Below are 26,562 nucleotides of genomic sequence, written 5' to 3'. Positions count from 1 at the left end.
ATGTTGTTAAATATAAGTTATCAATAGTACCTTACTACAATGTATATGCAAGCCAAATAAAATATATTGTGATAATTAGAATCACTACAAGTAAGGTCCAGTATCTAAAAAAAATATTTATGTCTTCTGATTATTCATACTGTATATTAAACCAATACAAGAATTATGTATTTATCATATTCAACAGATGATACATTACTGGTTTCCAACAAATCCTAGTGACATTCTCAACTGTAAACTGATATATGTTTACAGTTTAAATTAATGTTATTAAAATTAGTAAAACAAAATATTGCATAATATTGAAAAACAGCAAGGATTCCAGAAATACAACTACTCCACTTTACTAAGATATCTGTTAATGCATTGATGTCTGATACTACAAAGCATAATGCTTCCTCAAATTCTATCTCCTTTAGTAAGTGATCAGACCTAATTTATATAGGAACACGTTTTATGTAGACATTTCATCATCAAAGCTATTCCTAGTTTTGGCTGAAAAGTAATAATAGCTACTGCAACACACATAAAATTCTACCTGAAGTAGAACAGGTATTTTCGTAAGTAAAATACTTCCTGTAATTTGAGTATATAACTTTTCTAGGGTCGGAATGTGGGGTTTAGGAGACCTTACTCTCTTCCAGGGACTAATAGAACCACATAAGATAAGAGACCCACCAGATAAACATGTTCTGCCATCTGATTGTAGGTTGATGCCAGTAGGGCAAGAACAGCTGTAGCCTTTAGGAAGTGGAGCCAAGAGACAAAGATGACTGCATCCACCATTATTAATGTGGCACGGTGTATGCACTGAAAGAGACAATAGTGAAACTAGGTATCAAAAAAAAAGCGATTAGGAATAATTGTGATGCTTCAGAGTTCCAAATCTTTCAGCAAAATCCCCAGCTCATCAAAAGTCTATGCCAATTTATAGTTTTTAATCTAACAAAGGTAGAATGATAATACTTAGAAATATGTGTCTTAGACTAACAGAGTTGGAAGGGACCTTGGAGGTCTTTCTAATCAAACCTCCTGCTTAGGCAGGAAACCCTATACCTGTGATGGCGAACCTGTGGCACGCGTGCCACAGGTGGCACACAGAGCCATATCAGTAGGCATGTGAGCCCAGACCGGAAGTTGACAAACGAGCCATTTCCGGCCTCCAGAGGGCCTCCAGGGGTAGGTGAGGAAGGCCATTTTCATCCTTCCCAGGCTCCTAGAGAGGCTCTGGAGCGTGGGGAGAGCAAAAAATAGGCCTACCAGGCCCACCGTGCCATCATGTGCCAAAAGTGGGGCGAGCGTGGGGGGTGGTGGTGTCATGCGCTCATGCGTGGGGAAGGGGCGCATATAATTATGGGTGTGGGCACGCATGTGCATGACCCCCCATGCTCCCCCCGCTTTTGGCTCACAATGGCAAAAAGGGTAGCCATCACTGCCCTATACCATTTCAGACAAATGGTTATCCAATCTCTTCCATTAACTGAATTAAATTAATGTAATTACTGCTCTAATCTAGTTTAATGTGTAAACAAAATAAAATCTAGTATGGTTCCAGCTGCTTTTACATGTGATCCTGTCTATTTTTTTTAAAAAAAAATAACATTACAGGTAGTCCTTGATTTACGACCACTCATTTAGCAGACATTCGAAGCTATGATTGCATTGAAAAAGAGTAACTTACAACCAGTCCTTGCATTTATGGCATCCCTACAGTCATGTGATTTGGGCACTTGGCATCCTTTGAGCATTTACAGCAATTGCCGTGTCCTGCAGTCACATAACTGCCATTTGCAACCTTTCCAACCAGCTTCTGACAAGTAAAATCAATGTGAAAGTTGGCGGAGTCGCATTCAAGTGATATCTCACTTAATGCAGTGATTTGCTTAAAGACCACAGCAAAAAAAGATTGTAAAATTGGCTGTAGTCACATAATGCCTCACTTATGACCACACCATTTAACAACTAGTTTTCCAGTCCTAGTTGTGGTCATAAGTTAAGGGCTACCTATAGAATAAAAAAAAGGGGGGACTTGATGGGTATCCATGGGTACCATCTAGATGTACCGTAAACATTATGTACCTGTATATCAGAGTATAGTAAAAAACTTGAAACTCTTTCTATTTATAGCCCAAATACGTGTAACTTCTTATCTTGATGCAGAAGACCTCCATACCTGCAGGTCTCTGCCGATGAAAAACATGGATGTCCATAAGGTTTTCTAGGTTGTCCTGTAGAGTGTCACGATCCAGCCCTGTCCTTTTGTCAGCACTCTGGATGCTTTTCGTCTGCCAGTCTGTCCAGAAGATCCGAGTGCCGTACAGAGTGAGTCCAAATGGGTGAGGCAAATTGCTCCCGATCAATATCTGTCAATCCCAAAAGCAAATCAACTAACTGCCAGGAAAACAGCAGTTTTTTTTTTAAAAAAAAACAGCAATGCACAGCTATCTTAGAAGCAGCGCTAGACTATACAACAGTGGTGGGTTTCAAATTTTTTTACTACCGGTTCTGTGGGTGTGGCTTGGTGGGCGTGGCTTGATGGATGTGGCAGGGGAAGGATACTGTAAAATCTCCATTCCCACACCACTCCAGGGGAAGGCTACTGCAAAATCCCCATTTCTTCCTGATCAGCTGGGACTCGGGAGGCAGAGAACAGATGGGGGTGGGGCCAGTCAGAGGTGGTATTTACCGGTTCTCTGAACTACTCAAAATTTCTGCTACCAGTTCTCCAGAACTGGTCAGAACTTGCTGAAACCCATCTCTGCTATACAATCTGTAGAATCCAATCTGGGTCGGTCACCAGGACCAGAGATTTAGCCTTCTGAGCTTTCGGGCTCATGTTGGAGCCCATCCTCAGGAAACTTCAGAAGACTAAACCTCTGGTCCTGGTGACCGACCCAGATTGGATCCTGGGACACATATATGTGCTTTCATGTTTGACAAACTATAGAGCAACTTTTCCCAACCTGATCCCTTTCAAATGTGCTGGACCTTTAGGGACCTGGCTGAGAATTATTATGGCACCAGGGGAAGTCTAAGCCTGTTTCAACAATGCAGCACAGTTTTCCATACATTTCACTGTCTTAGTCTTTGCTCAAAAGTTATTCATTTTGTCCCTTTGGAGGAGCAACTGAACTCCTCTGAAGATCAGAATGGGGTATGTTGGATCAAAGAGAATACATGTATGTTTTCGGTAAACAAACATTGTATATCTCCTATTTACCCTTTCCCAGAAGTCAATTCAACTTGGCTATTTTACCTTTCTATCACAGCCATCCAGGCCAGCATACTCAATTGTCTTCATGCCAGCATCTGCCCAGTATAGGCGCTGAGACTCATAGTCAATAGCCAGTCCATTGGGCCAGGTCAGGTTGGAAGAGATGATCACCAACCGATCAGAGGCATCCATTCCCGCACGCTCAATCTTTGGGTTAGCTCCCCAGTCAGTCCAGTACATGAACCTGCATACAAATACCCAAAATGGTGTGTAACTGCTATACCGTATTAATCTGACAATTTTTATTTAACTGCATTACGAAAAACAGAACAGAAAGGAAAACTCTAAACAATGAAGGCTCTCCACTTTTGCAGTGGCTATTTAGGTATTTGCTTAAATTTGCCAAATATGCCAGCATCTTTTCATATGGCGTTTAATTATAAACTACAGTAGCTCCAGCCAAGTTAGCCAAAAGTAAGGAATGCAAAGAGTTGTAATTTACAATATCTTACACGTTAGTCGCTACTTTTCTGCAGATAACTTTAATATGGTCATCCTCCTTATTCTTTATGACATATTAATGTTTGTTTGTAAGAGTTAACTCATAAGCAGGCAGATCCATACCCTTCAAAAGATTTTCATTCATCCTTATTAGCTGGAGCTATCATGACCAATGACCAGGTTTGGTGCAAAATTCAACACTGGATTGTCTATTATTTATTCTCAACACTAGAGAATACTACATTGTCTCTCCCTGAATTAATCTTTTAAGGATATTGGGCATACAGGATATTGGGGCTGGGTCTTTGTTTTATGAAGACTATAAGTATCAGCACATAAGAATGAACACTACAGACTTTTAAAAATTATATATAAAATTATAATTAGAAGCAAACTTTCAGGGATATCACTGTCGTGAAGAATCAAAATGAGGGGGAAGCAATATGGGTAGAGGATAACAGCCAGAATATTTTTAAATTTAATTAAGGAAATTGTAATAATGAAATATTTTTAATTGTATATCATGGTAAAAGTAGAAATGATTAAGATGTGGTTCGGAGGAACATATGGGGAAAATTATTTGATGTATGAAAATGGAACTAATTGGAATAGCCACGTTTATATTCTTTTTTTTCTTGTTTTCTTGTTTGAATATATAAATGGAAAAGATATTTACATAAGTAATTGATTATATTAAAATGTTGGACTGTATTACTTAAGAAAATGTATGTTATAAAACAAGTGGGTTCACTATTCCTATAAGAATTGAACAATTGTATCATCACAAAATAAATTACTCTGATGATGGATACAAAAACAGATGACAATGAGAAGGGGTTTAATATAGAATAGAAGGGAAAATTGGAATTTGGTTAAAATTAGAGATGAAAATGAAGGGTAATATTGGTAAAAAAAATAGATGAAAATAAATACTATGGCAAAAAGGAGGTATAGAAATTGTAATTTTAGTTGTAAGGATCAAAAACTGTTTAAATTTGTTAACCGGCCAAATACCCTGTTCAGCAAAAATACATTGTATGTTTGTGTGTGCGTATGTGTAAAAAATAAAGAAAAACTTTTTACAAAAAAAAAAGAAAGAATCAAAATGTAATGACATACAGGAATTGCATCAAAGCAGTTTTAAGAGAAAAGTTCTCACCTTCCAACAGGGTCTACCACAATATCTCTTGGTCTGTCTAGGTTTTCCCATATTAGAACAGTCCTCATGTTTCCATCTATGTTAGAGACCTCTATCCGGTCTGTTCCTGCATTTGATAGAAAAGGGAAAGAAAAAGACAACCAGCCCTCAGAAGCAGGAAAAAAAATCATAAAAGAAAATAATCCATACCGAAATTTCATTCACACACCATGGCAAAGTAAACCAACAGGGTCTATCAGCAAAATGACTTCCTCAGCAGGCCTACAAAGTATCCTTAGTCTAGAATAATAACTCCTGACCTCTACAATCTTCTCAATTCATTTGATCATCATATCTAGTCATCCTTACTCAGAAACTATTGGCTCCATTAAAGCAAGTAAAACACAGGATAATTTTACCAAAACCTTTCCGTTACTATAGGTTTGAGTGCTGTTCCGTGTTCTTTTTATCCATAAGAAAAACACATTTATTCAGCTAGGCCGAAAATTCTGTCTACTGGAATATTTCAATTTGGAAATTCAAAAACGCCATTTGAATTACTCCGTAATTTCAGTGTTACAATACAAAGCAAACTTTCACATTTGCATCTCCCTATAATATTGACAAACCAAGTACATCAGTATAAGATTAAAATGTGTAACTGAAACATTTCAAATAAAGTGGAATGCAGAGACATTTCTGCAGGAATAAATTGATATGCTAGAGATTTTCCTATTTCAGAACACTCTTTTTTTAAATTACATGAAATGAGTTCTTACTCCCAGAATTTGTTTGCAACCTGTCCACTGTTTACAGGAAGGTGAAATGTTATTAAAGTCATCATGATCACAGAGTTTGAAAGAGTCTCATTCATACATCTCAATAGATGCATTGGGAATAATCCTGCTAAGAATTTGGAAGGCAATTTTTCAATGAGTGGTTAGGTTTTAGAGTAGCCAATGAACTCTTTTGCCAATATGGCAGTGGCTTTCAGTACCTGCATCTGTCCAGTACAACTTGTTTGTGACCCAATCAACAGCAAGACCAGCTGGGCTTTCAAGACTGCTCTCCACCACAATCTAGCAACAAAACAAACACAAAGAAACTTTGAGGGCAATATTGCTCTAACCAGAAGCACTGACCTTTCTTGGACTATGAATGTTCAGTTGTTTAAATAGAGATCTGGAATTAATCCAGTTTAAGACATATGCATGGAATATGTTCCTCAAATAGTTGAAAAAAATAGAATTTAAAGATTAGTTATAATGAGCCAAAATGGGTGTAACGAAACAAACACCAAGAAGACAAGCAACTTATATGTTTCCACTGAGCTTTTGTAGGATATTACCTCCTGGCCTGTTCCATTCCATTTTGCCCGACTAATGGAATCAGTGCTAACATCTGTCCAGTAGACATAGTCACCCTGTGCATCCCAGTCCAGAGCCACAGCACTGCGCACATCTGCCAAGGGGATGACAACATCAGACAGGTCTTCTGTGTCGAAGCTGATACGACGGATGTCCATCCTTCGGGCAAAAAGCAGGAACTTGTCAAGACCTGATCAAAGGTCGAAAGGTCTTCTTTTAATATCTCTAACAGAAAATTATGGTAACAAACACAAAAATGTGATCTTGGCACAATGAAGTTCTATTATATCCATGCTTTCTATATGGATATAAAAGTCCAATCTATAATGGAGGCCAGGCGTGAACTAGTACTAGCACTAGCCCTTAGACTTATATACCACTTCACGGTGCTTTACAGCACTCTCTAAGTAGCTTACAGAGTTAGCATATTGCTCCCAACAATCTGGGTCCTCACTTTACCAACCTCGGAAGGATGGAAGGCTGAGTCAACCTTAAGCTGGTTAGGATAGAAAGAATAAATTCTAACCAGCTGGCAGTGAGACCAGAGTTAGCCTGCAAAAGTGCATTCTAACCACTGTGCCACCATGGCTCTTAACTAACTAGCAAATAAGTACAAAGCAAAAGGAAGTGAGTATATAATGTTGAAAAAGGGATTTTAGGATTAGAAGAAAAAAGAACATGTTCTTAAGTAAAATGTCCCTGTATGTAAGGACATGACAAGATGCATTAATTGGTGGTTCCATTATTCTAAATATTAGGAAGAAGAATATGAACTTGTTCGCTCAGGATCCATCAGTGTCACTGCTAGCATTAGTTAGTCAGGTGCCTTTAGAAAGCCCAGAAAGAAAAAATGAATCAAAAACTGCCCTTCATTAGCAAGTCTAACAATTAATTTTCTTCTGCCTCTGCCCCCATAGGTTCAATGTAATTTTTATAGCATTAAGGGCTGCCAAACCAATTTTCCATTAATAAACTAACTTTAAAAATTGGTCGAGCCACAATCAGTCACTGCATCTAGAAGCAAACTATTCTACAAACTATGCATTGTGTGAACTGACAAATTATTTCATTGAGTGACTTGCAGTTCTAATCTTATCTCTATCCAGCTTCTCTCTACCATTACATTCTCAGCATTTTATAAACTTCCATAATCTTCCTACCCCAGCAGTCTTTTTAGTTGTTTGAGATATTTATACTGTATTTTCCAATTAAGAAAGAAACTGTTATTAAGCTAAGAAATATACGTTATTATTTCCCCAAGGCAAGAATTCCATCTTTCCTTGCAGAGAAGATACCTCAAATCCTTCATCATACCACTGGTGCTTTTCTGCAGCTGAACTTTTTGATTTGTTTGTTTTGTTTATAAAATTGGAAAAAAATTATTCTATATTTTATATGGAAATTTGGAAAAACAGCAACAAGAAATCCAAATGTCATCCTGCCATCAATTTCATAAACATGTTATAATATTGGCAATCTATTGTGAACGACCCCTTCACATGAAATTTACTGTATCATTTAAATGTAATTTTAAATGATACAGTAAGAGTAAAACTCTTTACTCTCTCTCATGTATGTAAACACAGACATGTTATGAAGGTACATAAACTCCTTATCACACTTACTCTGGGCACAAGTATGGCCACTAGTCTTCCGAAAACCTGTGGGACATGCGCAGGTATAGCCCTTGTTATTTGGCAAACAGAGATGAGTACAGCCACCATTATTGGTTCCACAGCGATTTCTCCCTGCTCAAATAGCCAAACAGAGATATTTTATATATACATAGGTATACAAACACACACACGTAAACACAAATACCATAATCTATACAGGGAAAAGAACCAGCAATACAATGAAGCTGGTTCTATTTTGGAACTGCTTCATTTATTGTGCATTTGTATCTGTCTGGTGTAATTCTAAAATAGAAATATTCGCCACTGACTTATAAAGGATATAGCCATATACTTTTCATACTTTGAAATTATTTTCGTGATAAAGCAAGGAAACATGGTGATAAGCCACTAGTAATGGTATTAGTCGAATGGTAATTTTTATTAAATTGTAGACTTTAATACTACCAGGATAGTAAAGCATGAATAAAATTAATGAAGATATTTATTGCAATTCAATGTTTTTTCACAATAGCAGAGACAACTTAATTAGGAAATCTTTTTCCAGGTACACAGAAATATGCCAACAATAGTAATATACAAACAATAGTAATATAACAACAACAATAATGAAAGATTATCATATTATACTATCATTTATGAATGTATGTGGGGAGCTGCTTGGCCATTGCGTCTAAGAAAACGTTACAGCTATTCACTTTTACCTGGGATTATGTCTTTGGAAATACTTCATGTTTTCTGAATGTACATCACTGATCAAACAATTCAATTTGAATCACTAAGACAATTTTTATATTCTACAAAGAGTGTTAGATTGAGGAAGTATTTGCAACCCGTTGCGCCCACGTGACACCCCTCCTGCGCGAGCTGCACTGGCTCTCAGTGGTCTTCCGGGTGCGATTCAAGGTGTTGGTCACCACCTTTAAAGCGCTCCATGGCACAGGACCCGGGTACCTTCGAGACCGTCTTCTGCCACCAATAGCCTCCCACCGGCCAGTCCACTCCCACAGAGAGGGTCTCCTCAGGGTGCCATCGGCCAAGTCATGTCGGCTGGCGACACCCAGGGGGAGGGCCTTCTCTGTGGGAGCCCCAGCCCTGTGGAATGAACTGTCCCCGGAAATTCGTAAGATTTTTGACCTCCGGGTATTTCGCTGCGCACTCAAGACCCTGTTGTTCCGCCAGGCTGGGTTAGCAACATAATTTTAAATTGGATGTTTTAAATTTTTGGGGTTTTAAATTAAGCCAAATTTATTTAATATTTTTAAATTATTTTAAATTGATGTTTATTCTGTTTTTAAATAGGCTGTACACCGCCCTGAGTCCTTCGGGAGAAGGGCGGTATAGAAATAAAATTATTATTATTATTATTATTGTCAGTATCTTGTGATAAAACACTTGTCTTTTAGCAATAATATCTTGCCTTTTCTCTCTGCAGTTACCTGCTGGTTGGCGTTGAGGATGCAAAGTATGGATATCCATGGGGAAATGAAGCTTGTTACGGATGATCTCTTGATTTTTTCCAGTAAATTTGTTGGCACTGTTTATACTCTTGGTATGCCAATCTGTCCAGTACAGGCTATCTTCAAATACAGTGATAGCAAATGGATGTGGAAGGCCTGCAGCAAGAATCCAGTAAAAGCAGATGAAAAGGTTATGGCCACTCTTTCCTAAAGGTTGCTTCCATCTCTGAGACAAAAAAGGTCTCTTTCTTTTAATAATACCTCCAAAACTAAGCAAACCTGTTACTGGTTTCTGCTGACTTAGCACTGTATACTGCCAGTTTTCCTGGAGATAAAGGCTAATGTCACAGTGCTAGTGCTACTCATATTGTATGTCCCAGCCATTGAGATTTTATAACTTGTTTATGAATTGGTAGATACCAACCATCAGATATAGTTTTAAGAGTACTGCTGGCATTAGCATGGTGAAAAATCAGATATGGGACAAAAGCAAATGACTGATGATCTCAAACTCCTGGCATCAATGATCTGATTTGCCACACAGTATTATCTGAGTTACTCAGAGCATCCCTTAGTTGCTTATCTAGTAGACAACAATCCCAATTTCCTTATCTCACCTTGACTAATAACAGCCTTCCTGTTCTTTCCATCCAAATCAGCCCTCTCAATAACATGATGCTTGGCATCTACCCAGTACATCCGATGCCCTGCATAGTCAATAGTTAGCCCATTTGGCCAAAAGAGATGAGTGTCAGCAATAATGCGCCGATTGGAGCCATCCATGTTAGAGTATTCAATGCGAGGAGTGTTTCCCCAATCTGTCCAGTAGATGGTACTATTGGAAAAGCGAAAAAGATATGAACAGTGGAAGTTCCTTGAAAGGACAACAGACATTGCTAACCAAAACAGGCGCTAGTTTAGCGATCTAAAGCTAAAGACATAATACTACAACTGATTGTATTGAGCTGATGAAAGCAAGCAAGGATAACAGTTTCAGGCTATGATTATACAAGACCACAATCTTTGTCAATAAACTATTAACCAGAATCTTTTAGCTTCACAAATGAGCACCTACAATGTCTTTCTTCAAACTTGAGTATAGTCCAGATAAACAAAGTTAATTTCCCAAAATTTTAGCTAGCATGGTAATTGTTCAGAATTCTAGGAGTTACTTCACACAACTGGAGGGTAATACATTTGAAGAAGACTGATCTATCCTAACATAGCTTACATTACAGAACACAGGAGAACGTGTTCTTTTAATAAGGCTATCAAAAGAGTACATTAAGTTCCAGTAAATAAAATTATGTTATAGGATATTCCAAGTTGAGCGTGTAGAGAAGCTGATTTTTACAGATTCCTTCTTCTATCTGCAGATCTTCTAAAATATGGGGGATAAGGTGTTATCGGGCGCCACAAGCAAAAAATAATAAAGTAACACATTTGTAAAAAAATCACCAACTCCCTTTTTCCCCTCTAGGGGAAGTTGTCATTAGTTTTCATGGCATTTTACATAGGGAAGGTCTTAATTCATTTGTAGAATGACAAATCTAGATTTGGCTCCAGGAAGCTAAAGTGGAGTCTTCACTCAGCAAATTTCATCTGATAAATTAAAGTAACAAGCAGTAAGTCGCTCATACTCACCCTTCCATAGGGTGAAGAGCAATTGCACGAGGTTTTTCTAGATTCTTCCAAAGAAGCACTTTCCGATGCATTCCATCCAAATTTGCCACTTCAATGCGAGATGTCCCAGAGTCTGTCCAGTATAACTTGTCATGGATCCAGTCAATGGCTAGCCCACCTAAGACCCAGAGGAAGGAAGAGTGTGATAGGTAATGGTTGTTCAAGAATAGTCCCATTGAGCCATGGCTAAGGCTGTTCTGATATATAAAAAGAAAATGGAAACAAGGGTCTTTTTCCTCTTGTCCTATAAATCACTAAAATATTTAGGCAACTATTTGAAATGTCCATTATAAATTGAAATGTACACACATATACACTCGGCCATAAATCACACTTGAGTTTTAATGGCATGGTGGTGCACTCCAAAATCCAAGTGGAGATTGGAGAAAGTAACATAGGCCTGATTTACATTTAAATTTAATTGAAAAGCAAGTTAAATACAATTCGTTTTATTTTATCCTATGCTTCTAATAATGTTCCTCTTCTTCCCCAGTAAAACATATGATTGGTAGTTACTGTGAGGGAGCTCTGAGAGGTACAGCAAGATTTTAAGGATTATATTCTATTCTAGAGAGTCAAATTATGCAATTTTAGAGTTGCTTCTGTGAAGATAGGCAACATACAGTAGTGGCCAAAATTGTGGAAACCTTTTGAGAAAAGTATTTTCTAAAACTAACTAATAACACTTTTTTGGGAGGAGTAGTACTATAAAATTATATATCAATGGAAAGATAATTTAATCAAGAATGTAATGCAATAACTTTTATTAAGGATTTGCTATTAGAAGAGCAGTTATAAAGAAGAAAATTAAAACACGTAGAAAAAATGAGATATACAAAAATTATCACCATGTCAGTTAATACTTAGTTGGGTAACCTTTAGCATGAATTATGGCCTTACGACGTCTTCCCATAGTGAACCAAGTCTTTTAGTTCTGCAGCTGTTCTAATGTGAAACCAAGATTGAATGATTGCTTCTATTAGCTGGGTTTTATTGCTGGGTCACTTCTGACTAACAAGTTTCTTTAATTGGCTCCATAGATTTTCATTTGGGTTATGGTCTGGACTATTCCCAGGCCATTCCAGCAGTGGAATATTACCTTGAAACTCCAAAAAAAAGTGGTGTTATTAGTCATCAAACCTTAAAAATACACTTTTCCCAAAAGCTTTCTACAATTTTGGCCACTACTGTACAAGTTTGATAGATAAATATAAACAAAGAAATAAATTTTGCTACATACAGAGCTGCCAATTTTACTTCTGAAACCACGAAAGATATTTACCTGGACTCTCCAATCCTGTAGACACCACTTCTTCCACGTTGCTACCATTCAAATTGGCCCTCATAATGCGGTCCAGTGTGACATCAGACCAGAATACTAATTCCTTGCTATGGTGGAAATCCAGTGCAATAGCATTTTCAAGGTTGTTTAGAAGCAAAGTGTACTCCGAGCGGTGGGGTAAGACCTGCCGGATATCAATCCGATTGGCAAAAAGCAGCACAGGTTCTGGCCCTGAAGGATACATGCAAAGAGATGTGAGAAGACCATTGTCTGGACAACAGTGAGATTATAATGACAGCACAGAATCAGGACATAAATAGAAAAAGAACATAGAAACATTATATGTAGGCATATTCACATTGTTTAGAATTATACTGATAAACTGCAGCTCCCTCCGCTGTATTTTCTTTGGCTATTCGGCAGTTTGTTAGAAATGTGGGAACCAGCATTCATGAAAAGCGATTACTCAATAAGTGGATTCTCTGCATGGATCATATCATCCTCAGCCTTTTTTTTTTTTTTTTTGCTGATGTCTTGAATCTGTAGTTCCTATCCTGGGACCTGTACAAGTTACATTTCTATCTGTTTCTTTGTGAAATTCATACACTATCTTAGTCCTGTTGACCCTAGGAGATTTACAGTAAAATATAGCCATAATAGTAACAATAATAACAGAAAACAATATAACAATAAAATATATAATTTATTCCCCCCAGAATCAATCCTGAAAAGCTGCCCACAAGAACAAACTTTTCTAATTTTTTTGGAAAGCCATAACCTGGCTTCTAAAAAATCAGGTAATTCCATATCAGAGGCGTATAAAAAGCTGGATCATAGAATATTTCTGTTCATGATTAGATCTCTTCTAGAATATCCAGAAAGAACCCACTGCAAGGCTGGAATGTTCTATGAGAGAAAGTTTGGAATACCTCTTTACTCCATAAAAAAAAAAACTTGTGACAACATATCTGTTCTTTGGCTCAGAAGCCTTAAAGCAAAAAATGAATTTTTGCTGACATTTTGACAAATGTGTGACAAAAAACACATTTTCCCAGGTATTTTACATGAAATGCCAGGCTAAGGGAAAGAAACATGTGCTCTCCAATTATTGCTCAGCTATAAGACTGGGAGTTCTACTTTGGTAATATCTAAAGGGGTGACCAATAACTCACCCTTGTACTTGTACCAACCAGAATGTCAGTAACTTATCTAGAGAGAACCTGTCAAGCACCAGGAAAATTAGGAGATCCAGGCAGTTCAATGTGTATAAAGATTTATTGTAAGCTTAAGCTCTCTAGACTGGCTAAAGGAAATTAGCAAGAGTTAAGAATAGAAGGAATTCAAGGTGGGCTGACTTAGATCTCTTGTGGGCGTGAAGGAACTTGTGATTGATGACGCATTTGGCCCCTTTCTCAGGCTCAGCCTGGTCATCTCCTACAGAACCATTATTCTCACATTTTCTATTTTCCAAAAGCGGCATGTAGCTGGGGATAGACACCTCCCCAAAAAACATTAGTCCATCTTTTTCCAACCTGATATTGTCTAAAAGTGTTGGACTATAACTCCCATCAAATCTAGTAAACACATCCCAAAATGTATTGTCAAGGAATAATGGAAGCTATATTCCAGCCCGACTAGAGTCATCAGGCTGTGGAAAAATAGACTAGCCTCCTTACGCAAGCAACAATTGAAAATTAAATACTGTGGAGAAACTGAAGCCGTGAACTAAGCCAGCAGTCATCCATCAGACATACGGATGGATTCTAAGCACTGAATGATCCCCAATGCCTGGAACTGAAGACTCTTTCTTACCCAGGGCTTTACAGCTGCGCTTGTCTGGGCGAAGCTCATAGCCTTGTTCACACCAGCACTGGAAACCACCCTCACTGTTGGTGCACCCCTGACTGCAATAACCTTCCTCTGCACATTCGTTCACATCTGGAATAAGAAAAGGATAAGGAGTATGAAGCTAAAGAGAAAAGGGTAAATAGTTTGGTTTTGGATTCCATGCTTTGATGCTTATTTATTTATTTTAAAAATTTATATTGCTATTATTATTTTTTGACCCCTTGCATCGGGGTGGAGTCGGGGCAACTGAATGGAGTTGAGTGTTTACTGGCGGATGCCCTTCCTGTGCACCAATACAGAATTTGCAGCAGATATTTTCTCATTGTGTCGGGAGAGAGAAATATCTGCTGCTACCTAGGATTGAACTCACAGCCTCCTGATTGTGAGATGAGAGCTCCACCTCTAGGCCACTTCACCACTCAAAGATTATATATATCTCTGTCTTGTAAAACACAACTCTAGGCAACTCACAGAGATAATAAAACCAAAACAGTAAAAGATAACCCAGAATATCAAGCACTTAACTAATAATCTCCAGCCCATTAATGTACATAATTTGTAATTTGTATTCATATTATGAATGTAATTTAAAAAACCCACCCTTTTTATGACCGTGGAGTTCTTTTTTTCTTTTCTTTGTCCTATTACCTTCATACTATGTACTAGGGTAATAGAATAAAGAAAGAAAAAAACTCAGTCAGACTAGCAGATTTTCTACTGTAGGCACTTCGAAACAAGGCCATTATATGCAGCTATTGGTTTAAATCATATTTCTTTCTGAAATTCAGAAAATTCTCTTTCCATTACAATCTTCCCCATTTTTCTATTGATTCTACTTTGCTTTTTTTTTTTAAAAAATGACTATTAAGTGAGGGTTGATAAAGTGTCTTTGATTGATAGTGTTAGGATCAGTGGTTTGAAAGCACCAATACAAATCAGAAAGGTCCACATAATTATACAGTTGAACTTGGTTAATGCCACTGCCTGTCAGTGCTACGACTTTACCAAGGACAACTTCATTCCTAGTCATACCTACAGATGCACTTAAGTGTTCAAGCTGCTTACCCTGACACGATCTACCATCCTCCAGAAGCCTGTAACCTGTATGGCAGGTACACTGCACTATTCCGCGAATCATCTGGCATTTCTGGGCACAGTCCCCATTGTTGACATTACAATTTTCCTCTCCAGTTCGAGGACCTGTGAAAAGATCAGAGGCAGAAAATGATTGTAAAGCAACCATTCTTTTAGAATTTTCCTCTTATCTAGGGCAAATTATGAAAAATGCCTAAAGTAGTAGTCAGGAGAGAAAAGAAGAGTTTGTATTCTCAAGTGGAAAAGAGACCCCATATTTCACACAAACAATTGCTCCTAAATTGTCAAGAAGGAATAATTCCTATATCTTGCTGAGCTAAACTTGGCTCTTCAATATATACCTGGAATGCTATATTCTTCCTTGCATCCATAAAAACAACCAGAAAAGACAGAGTAGGGTTTGATACAGGGGTGAAATTCAGCCGGTTCTATCCGGCTCGGGAAAACCAGTAACGGCGGCTGCGGGAGGGTCTGTCCACCCACACGGATGTCATGATGTCGCTTTTTTGCGATGATTTTAAGCCTCTGCGCATGCGCGCGCACATTTGCAAACCGATAGGGAAGGTAAGTGAATTTCACCCCTGGTTTGATAAGATAATATAATGAAAATGCCAGGTTAGGTCATCACCCCAACATTCAGAATTACAGGCAGTCTACCAATTTACACCTGTTCGCTTAACGGATCATTCAAATTATTCAAATTAATGATGGCCTTAGAAAGGGTGTTTTATGGCCTATAAAACACTTCTGGCCATTGCAAAATGTCAACATGCACATACACACACACACCCCGCATCAGTCATGCAATCGCTATCTAGGTGCTTGGCAACCTGTTTGCCAAGTGCCCATGATCATGGGACTGCCATTTGCAAACTTCTCTGCCAGTTTCCCCAAAAAGTCAATGAGGAAATGAGCAAGGAAGGTTTCAAGCTGATGCTATCTGCTGAGAGGACTCCCTCTCATCTCTGGGGCTGGCTGAAAGAGCTTTCTGCTGAAGGTTTTAAGCTTTGAGCAAACAGGCATGAAGAATTTCAGCTCCATGCTAACGTGCATGGAATGGAAATCCTTTGACAAGGAGTTCCTTCAGCCAGCCCCAGAAGCCAAAATCCAAGCAAGATTTTCAGCCCCTGAACAGGCAGCGTGGGAAGGTAAGGAGTGCAGAGTGCCTCAGGGTGTTGAGGGAGGCGCTGGGTGACCCAGTGTAGGCTGTGCACAAGTACTCACTCAGGGGTTGAAAATCCTCCTTGGATTTTGGCAGGGAGGATTTTCAGCTCCTGAGCAGAGAGACACTCACATGCTGCCTGCTCTGCATCTCCCTGGGTCTTCCTCATCCCCTTGAGGCACCTGCACTCCTTACCTGGCACTCCGTATCTAGAACTCCCTCTGCTTAACAACCCACAAGATCACTTAACAACCGCAAATCTTGGGAGTGCTGAGATTGCCGATGTTGAGCGAAACAGTCACGTGACTTCATTAAGCTCAATGACCGAGATTCTAGTTGCAATTACGGTTGTAAATCAAGGACTATCAACTTACGGCAGTTTTGGGCAGGGCTTTCATCACTGCCATCTCCACAATCGTTGGCACCATTACATAGCTTCCGTTGACCAATGCAGCGCCCATTTCCACACAGAAATTGATCAGGGGAACATTGTGGGATTCCTAAATGAAGAATTTTTGAAATTATAAAACTGACAGCTGAACTCAGCACAGATTGTAGCTCAAAAAAAGGCATTAAATTGTCCATGTTTACCCGAATCCTCACAGTCTTCCTCATCACTGTAATCAGAGCAGTCTCCCTCCCCATCACAGCGCCAAGACAGCCGAACGCAGCGGCCAGATTTACATCGGAACTGATCAGCTGTGCACATAGAGGTAGCTGAAGAAATAAATATGAACAAGAATTTCAAAACAGTTTCATGACACGCTTTTCTATTATCTTACTCACTGCCCTTAGGCTGGATTTACAAGTCCCAGGATACTCACTGCAGTTTTTCTCATCCGACTGGTCATCGCAATCAAAATCACCATCACACCTCCAGCCAGCATTAATGCACAAGCCACTGTTGCACATGAACTCTCCAGAGCGGCAAGGCTGGTGAGAGGCTACGGAGATAAACAGTATATGGAAATTCACACTCTAATTCAGCCCAAATTAAGCCCGAGAGATTCAGTTTGCTATCTGGAGGGAAAGCTGAAAAGCTTCTGTTTTGAATATTGGAATGACAGATGCCCCCTCACAAATTTTCTCTGTTACTCCTACCATGAAACACATCTGACCAGAAAACAACACAGCAATGCCATTTGATCTGAGTCTGCAGGCCCTTGCTGCAAGTAACTTACAGCAATCAGATTCATCAGACCAGTCCCCACAGTCATCATCTCCATCACAGTGGTAAATGTCCAGGATACAACGCCCGTAGGCACACTGGAATTCCTCCAGATTACATGTTGCTGCTGGCACATCTGATGCTAAAAGGAGAATGAAAAAAAAAGAAAGAAAGAAAGGTTAACAAGAGATTCCCTAAACTGTTTTGTGATTCTGGTGATGTACAAAATAGAAAGCAATAGCAATAGCACTTAGACTTATATACTGCTCCATAGGGCTTCACAGCACTCTCTGAGCAGTTTACAGTGTCAGCATATTTCCCCTAACAATCTGGGTCCTCATTTTACTGATCTCGGAAGGATGAAAGGCGGAGTCAATCTTGAGCCAGTCAAGATCGAACTCCTGGCAGTGGGCAAAGTCAGCCTGCAATACTGCATTCTAACCATGTGCCACCATGGCTCCTAGCAGATAGAGTGGCAAGCATCATGCACAAGCTGTCATTACACTGAAAGTTATCCAATACTAGCAGTAATTGGCCTCCTGCCCCCAAAATGCCTGTTTTGAACAGAGCATTCGTTGCTTTATAAAAATCCACAAAAATATCCACAGTAAGATCTTCCACCATTCTTTAACATAATTTCATGTCACAGCCTAGAAAATATAAATTAGGAAACCCTTACATATTCAAGCTGCTTATATTGAATAGCGTAGATCTTATGTCTTATCATATCCTATCAAGATGTCATCATGCATAGAATTAGCACATTGAAAGTTGATGGAGACATATACAAGGTTCTCTCTACACACTGAAGTACAACAGGGATTGTGCAACTGAAAAGTGGCATTTATGAATATGAAGCACACTTTATGAAGGTGGACAATAACAAAATCCACTAAGCAAATCCACATAGACTTTCCATCCACTTTCATAATAAACATAGAAATAGCACATGTCAGTAGATTTACTACATATTCAATTCCACCACTGATTTTATCATACGTTGATTGCCATGATTATGTATGCACTCTAATGTGAAGACTCATTTGTGACTGACCACAAGCATTCCAATGGCTTTCCTTGTGTTCAAGAGAATGAGGGCATGGTGTTCTCCAAAAGCCTAAACAGCAAGTTAACCTCCAAGATAGCTTCCAGGCAATACAAAGCTATAATTTTCTGTATCTCTAGAGATGACTATGCAAAGGTTTGCAATTAGCCAAGCTGTATGATTGAACAGAAGAACTGTTCATTTAAGGATTTTGTTCGACCAATGCTCTTAAGCAGAAGTCACCATGAATTGCTGTGGCAACCCTTTGAAGAATACCATTTATCTCAAAATGATGCCAGGACAAACATCTCCATTTCTGTTTCATAGAAGAATTCTTCCTAGGCACATATAACATTGGTCCAGAACTCAGTTTAATTTAAGACAAAAGATGTACGATGCTGCCCTTTCACCAACGCAATTAAGCCCAGAGAACAGAATTCTTGGTGTTAGATAGTCAAACATCAGCAGCCTGTAAAATTCAAGGTTTTGAAAAATCACTAATGCAACAGAAAGGAGGCTTTTGGAAGGACGTTCAAGCAGAATGACCCCAGCAAAAGCATTCAGGGCTCTAACAGCCTCTGGGTCACACTTTCTGGCACTGCACCTGTTTTTAATTACAAATCGTAAGAAGCAGGGGACAGAAAGGAGCACAAGAGGTGGTAAATATATATTTGAAATCGGAGGCCCAGGAGTTCTTAGCTATCTTGAGTGCCCTCTGGTTAGAAATATGGAAATATACAACAAATTGACAATAATTATAATAATGGTTCAGCATAGGTTAGAGGGCACCATGTTGGGAAAGACTGGTTTAAACTGAAGGGAAATTTCTAGTTTGCTTCTGTGGATTGTTTTTTTTTTTTAAATAAAGCATTAGACTTTTTAGAAATATACAGGAGAGTTTGTTAATCTCACTAAACCCATATCTCTAACACAGCTAGGCTTCTGAAGAAAATATATATTTTAATAAGCAGCAGGAAAAGTACAGCCAATGACAAGGGGAGAGTGAAATTGGCTTCCTCTCCAAGACTTTCCTGGCTCTGAAATCTTTACAGCTCTGGCTTTTTGCCAGCTCTCATTATCTCTGAAGATAAAAGACAAATCCCACCCCACACCAGCACCACCCCCAGGATTCCCCACCCTTGCCCTTCAGGAGCTGGCTGGACCCTTTTATTGTCTTCTCCCTCCAAACCTTTTGAAGTTTCCTCCTATCTAGAACATATTATGAAAAATGCCCTTGAGGCAGGAGTGTGGGAGGAGACTCTGCCTGCCTGCTGAGAATCCAGTTAACTTCTCAGATATGGGAGGAAGGGCAGAAAGAGAAAACTGAACGAAAATGTGAGCTAATCTGGAAAGGGAGCAATTCACAAAGGCTGAAGCTGGCTTCCCTGATATTAATTAAAAAAAAGTAGGTAAAGGGATGTTTGAAATAGATGATCCAAGTGCACCCAGACTGGGAGAAAGGCAACAAAGAGTGCTGGAAATCATTCATCAAAATAACTTCCTCCGATGTTGGGGTGGGGGTTGCCTACGACAAACGATATCCTCTTTGATCATTTACTTTCATGTAGCCACTTTGTCAAGCAGACTTAAGTCTGGTTCAAAGTCCTAATAGTCAGAAAGCAAATAAAACTCTCTACTTGAAGATACTGCAAGACTACAAAACAAAAAATGTACTAGGCTTCACAAGGAGCGCCAAGGATGAAACCACTCGCAGAGTACTTGTTCCTATTTCGAATGTATCATTTATCAGCAGGAGGACTCAAATCCAGGAAACCCCTATTGGCACTTGCACAATATCTGCCCAACAACTAACATCAATTCCCACTGGAAAGCCAACTGGTTGCAGAATGCCCAGACATAGGAAGACATATAAATGACCCCACAAAAAAAGATGCCAGGCTTTGAACTACCACATCAGCAATGGACAATCCTGAATAGGATTTGTACCTCCCATGGCATCTGCCAGGACCTTCTGTATAAATGGGGCACAGCATCCTTCCCTTAGTGTGACTACGGGATCTCATCAGTGGTGGTATTTAGCCAGTTCTATCCGGTTCTGGTGAAGGCTTCTCCCACCCGCCCAGATGTCATCACATCCTGTTTTTGATGATCTGTGCACGCGCACACGATCACATTTGCGAACTGGTAGCAAAGGTAAGTGAATACCACCCTTGGGTCTCATGTCAAAATGTAGATCACATTGTGACCGGCTATAAGCAGAGAGCATATATCGGTCCAGTATCTGACTTATTTTTAATATAAACAATGCTGTGCTTCAATGGTTAGATGGCCTAGACCGGTGATGGCTAACCCTTTTGGGGAACGTGGGGGGGGGATCACGCACGCATGTGCCCATACCCATAATTCTATGCACCCCGCCCAATGGTAGGATTCAAGTAATTTTAACAACCGGTTCTCTGCCCTAATGATTTCTTCCAACAACCAGTTTGCCAGACTGCTCAGAAAGTTAACAACCGGTTCTCCCGAAGTGGTGTGAAGTGGCTGAATCCCACCACTGGCCCCGCCCCTGCACATGTGTGTGCAACCCCCCCGTGCTTTTCCCGTTTTTGGCATGTGATGGCCCGGTGGGCCCGGTAGGCCCGTTTTTGTGCCCTCCCCAGGCTCCAGAGCTTTCTAGGAGCCTGGGGAGGGTGAAAATGGCCTTCCCCACCCCCCACCCCCGGAGGCCCTCCGGAGGCCCTCTGGAGGCCGGAAATGGCCTGTTTGCTGACTTCCAGTGGGCCCAGAAGGCCCGAGAATCAGCTGGCCGGCACGTGCATGTGCACTGGAGCTGAGCTTGCATGCCCACCAATATGGCTCCGTGTGTCACCTGTGGCACGCATGCCATAGGTTCACCATCACGGCCCTAGACATTGATATTTGAACATAGTTCTTTTTCACATTTATATTTTACTGTGTTCTACTAATCTAGTTGAAATGTTAATTTATATTGCTAGTCTGCGTATGATATGCCATATGCTAAATAAATCCTATTTTGAGCAAAATGTTATTTCCAACATAACTCTGTTTTTGCATGCTTTTGATTACGGCATTACGAGTGGAAGTTGTGATATGGTCAATTTGCTTTCCAGGCCCTATTTAAGATACTCATTATAACATGTAAAATCTTGTGTGTTTTACACCCAAGGTACCTGCAGGGCTATCATTTAAAACCTAGGTTCTTTTATCTTTTTTCATAGGATATTCCATCCCAACTGACGGAGGATGTTTACCAAATTAGATTCTACCCCAATACTAAATTTAAAATGTGAATAGACAAACTGGAGCAAACAATGAGCAAACCAGCAACAGAAAAATAATGGAAACCTTAAAAAAAAATACCCATTTAAAGAAACAATATGAATAATAAAATTATGGATCAAATGAAGCAATTGCAGTGCAACTACATAAACTCATAATAAGCATTACATAAAAAAATAATAATCAATGGTTTAATGAATATTAGTACAAATCAGAAACACACACATATATAAAATTCCAATACTTGTTAATTCAGCTTCCAATGTAAGCACACTTTAGCAATCCAAATATTTAAGCACAAAGGTCTTGCCACCTTTGAACCATATTCAGGTTGAAATATAAATGCCGAATGTTCACTTCTGAAAGTTAGAAAAGTTCAGATCTAAAGAGGATCCCCCCCCCACATCATCTAAGCAACATCAGAATGGAATAGCCTGTTTTGCCATCTTGGGAAGGTGGCTACAAGGTCAGAGTTAGAAGGAATTCAGGAACTGTCCCTAATCATCCAAGAAGAATGTCGCCTTTAATCTGTGTCACGACTTTCATTCATTCTTCTATCACTTAGCAACAAAGGCATACCATCTCATGATCTGATTGGTTACTGTGCACCTGTTCACCTCCTCCCTTCATTGGTTGTTCATTACATCCTAAGGCCCACCAATTAAAAGTGACACTGGATTGTTGGGTCAAAACATTGCAAGCTTCTTTTATCCTTGTCTCCTTGATTAGTTTTCACACATCTGGACTCTCCTATCAGTAACAAAGTTATAACATCCTCCAACTCCTCATTTTTTGTTTTTCGATCCCACTCCATTCCTCCACTTACTCGATAATTCTACATATAATTAAGCTGTAATTCTCACTTTAATATCAAAAGTCTTATGTATACAGATAGTCCTTGACTTTCAACTATTCATTTAGTGACCATTCAAAGTTGGCTGAAAAAAACAATTTACATTTGGTCCTATGACCGTTGCCGCATCCCCATAGTCACATGACAAAAATTTGGGCACTTGGCAACCAGCATGTATTTAAGACAGTTGCAGTATCCTGGAGTCACATGACCTCCATTTGCACCTTCCCAAATGGCTTCTGACAAGCAAAGTCAGTGGGAGAAAATGGATTCACTACAATTCACCTAATAACTACAGCAAAAAAGATTGTAAAATCTGGTATGACTCACAACAACTGCTCACTTAACGATGGGAGTTCCACTCTAAGTTGTGGCTGAAAGCCAAGGATTACCCATAGGCAAAATTTAGAAACAAAATAGTCTGTAATATACCAACAAAGCAAAATTAAATACTGTATCTCTCAGTTGATATATATATATATATATATTCTCATTGATACCCAGTAAAATTAATCAAAACATGCTAAAGCTCAAAGTTACTGGAGTAGGATAAAACCAGTCTTGTGTTAAAATACCATTTGCTTGCCATTTCAAAATACTGCATCATAATCGAGTTTCATGACAAAAGCATTGATTCTACAACAATTATACAGCATTAAATGTATTTAAACAACCCTAATGTAAATTGGAGTACACGATATATAATTTCTTTAAATAAACAGGCAAGAAAAATCACAATTGAAAATGAGGTCAGTTTCTTTAAAAAATGGAATTTAAAATTGTTAAAACTTTTTAGTGGGGATTCTTCAATGAAAAATCTGGTACGGCTTTTTCCATTTATCAGAATCAATTTAAAAAAGCATTACTGTGGGTGAAGATGTTATTCTTTCAAGACAGAAATAAAAAAGCAGCATTAACAGCTGTAGTAACTGATACCCATGATCATTTCAAAGCTTAGAAGCAGATGCTTTTATCAAATGAAGGAAGAGTGATGTCATTTTAAATAGCTCTTTTGACGGCAAAATGCCTGCAGAGATTTGCACTACTAGTTTAAATATTTTCAATCCTACACAGCAAGGCTAAGGCCAATAGGTACTTAAATCATGAAAGAAAAAACTGGCACATATACCCAGAAGCAGAAAGTGGGGCTTAAATGCTAGAAGCGACAAGAAAGAGGGCACTTACGGCAGTTCTCTTCATCCGACCCATCCTTGCAGTCAGTATCACCATCACAGAACCAGTGCTCAGCTATGCAGCTACCATCAGTGCAGCGAAACTCTTTGTCTGAACACTTTCTCATATCTGCAGCAGAAAGAATAGATTAGGGGGAAATAGTAATAGCACTTAGACTTATATACCGCTTCATAGTGCTTTACAACCCTCTCTAAGTGGTTTACAGAGTCAGAGTCAGCATATTGCCCCCCAAAACCAGGCTGTCCTCATTTTATCGATCTTGGAAAGATAGAAGGCTGAGTCAACCTTGAGCCAGACAAAATCGAACCTCTGACAGTGGGCAGAGTTAACCTGCAATACTGCATTCTAACCACTGTGCTGCCACCACAGGTCTTCTCCTTTCCCTTCCCTTCCCTCACAGCTGCAAGTGATTTTTTTTAAAAAATAGATCACATCCTCAAACCTTCCAATATTACAATTGCACAGAATAATGACTGCTTGCTGAGTGTACATTTTTACAGAGATAAACTGAAGTTGTACTACAATACAGTTTGATGTGGCATGGAAGAGACATAGCACAACTCCCAAACACCCCAATTTCCCAACCCGCCAAACAAACTGTCTTAACTTTTTCCATGGAAACTTTTTCCTGAAGCAGGGGTGAAATGCTCCCGGTTCGGACCGGATCACAAGATCCGGTAGCGATGGCGGCGGGTGGTTCGGAGAACTGGTAGCAAAAATCTCTGCCCCCCCCCATGCCCAGCTGAGCCACTGTTTTTTACTTTTAAAAGCATTTTTTCTACAACCTCTTCGGCCGAAAAAATGCTTTTAAAAATAATTTTAAAAAAGCCTCTGATGATTCCGCAGCTCAGCTGGGATCTTCAGAGGCTTTTCAAAGCATTTTTTTCTGCAACCCCTTCAGCCGAAGAGGTTGTAGGAAAAAAATGCCTTTAAAAGCCTCTGGCGATCCAAGCTGACTTACCTGATCGTCAGAAGCTTCTAAAAGTATTTTTTTCTGCAACCTCTTAAGGTTGTAGAAAAAATGCTTTTAAAAGTAAAAAAAAAAAAGTTGGCCACACCCAACCAGTCACATTACCCCCACACACACCAAGCCATGCCCACAGAACCAGTAGTAACAAATTTTAGATTTCACCCCTGGCCTGAAGCCTAGATGTATCCTAAACTTATTTTTCCCTCCACAGTCCTCAAAGCCCGAGAAACTGTAATGCCAAACTGCAGTTGCAAATGGTCAAGAAACGGGGAAAGAAATGGGCTTTCTTTAGGCATATTAGAACAAATCTCTCCCCCTAAAATCTTGGCTACTACAGTGACATTATCATCTTGTTGCTTCAGCTGCAAATTGGATTTTCATTTGGGAACGGCCATTTGCCTCATGCACTGATAACATCAAAGTCTTCATAAAGAAAAAAATATATGATCTTCAGTCCACCTTGTTAGGACTGAAACCTATGCAAAAAATATGTTCAAATCATCTGTGCTACAATTATTTTTTTTCTCATGTCATTTGGCACTCCAAAATGCTAGATGTTGGTCCTATCACGATCAGGTTACTAACCACACTGCTCGTCACTGTTGTCTCCACAGTCGTTGTCACCATCGCAGTGCCATAGGCTGCGTATGCAGTATCCATTCTGACAGGAGAACTCATCTTCCTCACATTCCCGGGGAGCTGCAGGAACACAACCCACAAAAAGACACGTCAAACGCAGCATTGTGGTTTACTCAGCCAGCAGAAGCCTATATATACCAGACATTTTAGAAACATCTATTAATGCATTTCTTTATTATATATTTATTCTGTTCATTTAATTTCTCTGAACATATTATAAGACTATTTTAAAATAAAATGAAACAATAAAATACAATAATAGCCCATATTGAGAACACAGCTTGTTGGTAAGCATACTAAATAAATAGCCCAGGAAATATGTCATATTTATAAAAGCTTGATCTCAGTGTAATGTAAATTTCAAAGCATAATTTGATACACATCTCTGGTTAGAATTCACCAACTAGGATTGAGTAGCATAAGAAGACAACTTTCAAATGTTTGCACAAATGTGTCCACCTGCCAAAAGTTAAGTTTTGTAGTATATTAAGGAACACCACAAACCTAAATTACTGAGGTTAGAGCAAACCGACATAACTGGGTTTGCTTTTTTTTTTTAACATACACCATCTATTCTAACAGCTACTCTACTGCTTAATCATCTCCAAAAGCCGACTGCAGGTCCAACAATGACATTCTGTTTGTTCTCACAAAGGGATTGTGCATTTAACGTACGGCAGTCCTGCTCATCAGAATCATCCTCACAATCATTGTCTCCATCACAGACCCATGATCGACGGATACATTTGCCATTGTCACAGTGAAAATCCAGGGATGAGCAAGTAGGCAGCACTGAAAAGTAAGGAGGAGAAAAAGAAACAACGAAGAACATTCAATAAGTTGCACTCTATTTACTTCTTAAATCATACACACGTGCCAAGGACATAACAGCAGTACGGTAGTAATACTACTACTACTAGTACTAATTATATTTAGTAATAATTAAAATATAAAACGTTCTAATAATTATAATTGTAATGAGAGCCAGTTTGGTGTAATGGTTAAGGCACCAGGCTAAAAACCAGGAGACCCTGAGTTCTATTCCTGT

General features: G+C 39.1%; 1 protein-coding gene across 3 annotated transcripts in view; it reads right to left on the bottom strand.

Moving 5' to 3' along the window:
* Positions 1–26,562, bottom strand: part of LRP4 (LDL receptor related protein 4) — a 108,016-nt gene that overhangs the window by 17,431 nt on the left and 64,023 nt on the right. For 2 of the 3 annotated variants that reach the window (XM_034417488.3, XM_087883156.1), the window contains exons 3-22: positions 26,190–26,306; positions 25,461–25,574; positions 23,897–24,013; positions 17,566–17,694; positions 17,209–17,328; positions 16,976–17,101; positions 16,759–16,884; positions 15,193–15,327; positions 14,092–14,217; positions 12,280–12,510; positions 10,959–11,115; positions 9,932–10,149; positions 9,294–9,470; positions 7,846–7,971; positions 6,202–6,410; positions 5,851–5,932; positions 4,875–4,980; positions 3,257–3,458; positions 2,174–2,363; positions 679–810 (exon numbers count right to left, since the gene is read on the bottom strand). In XM_034417488.3, the coding sequence (XP_034273379.1) occupies positions 679–810; positions 2,174–2,363; positions 3,257–3,458; positions 4,875–4,980; positions 5,851–5,932; positions 6,202–6,410; positions 7,846–7,971; positions 9,294–9,470; positions 9,932–10,149; positions 10,959–11,115; positions 12,280–12,510; positions 14,092–14,217; positions 15,193–15,327; positions 16,759–16,884; positions 16,976–17,101; positions 17,209–17,328; positions 17,566–17,694; positions 23,897–24,013; positions 25,461–25,574; positions 26,190–26,306 (2,940 nt within the window). The remainder of the gene's footprint in view (positions 1–678; positions 811–2,173; positions 2,364–3,256; positions 3,459–4,874; positions 4,981–5,850; positions 5,933–6,201; positions 6,411–7,845; positions 7,972–9,293; positions 9,471–9,931; positions 10,150–10,958; positions 11,116–12,279; positions 12,511–14,091; positions 14,218–15,192; positions 15,328–16,758; positions 16,885–16,975; positions 17,102–17,208; positions 17,329–17,565; positions 17,695–23,896; positions 24,014–25,460; positions 25,575–26,189; positions 26,307–26,562) is intronic. The other variant, XM_034417489.3, reaches the window with a different exon arrangement.

The sequence above is a fragment of the Pantherophis guttatus genome, chromosome 1 (assembly GCF_059756535.1).
Source record: "Pantherophis guttatus breed Tessera chromosome 1, ASM5975653v1, whole genome shotgun sequence".
Classification (NCBI taxonomy): Eukaryota; Metazoa; Chordata; class Lepidosauria; order Squamata; family Colubridae; genus Pantherophis; species Pantherophis guttatus.
This window is presented reverse-complemented; position numbering and strand designations above follow the sequence as displayed.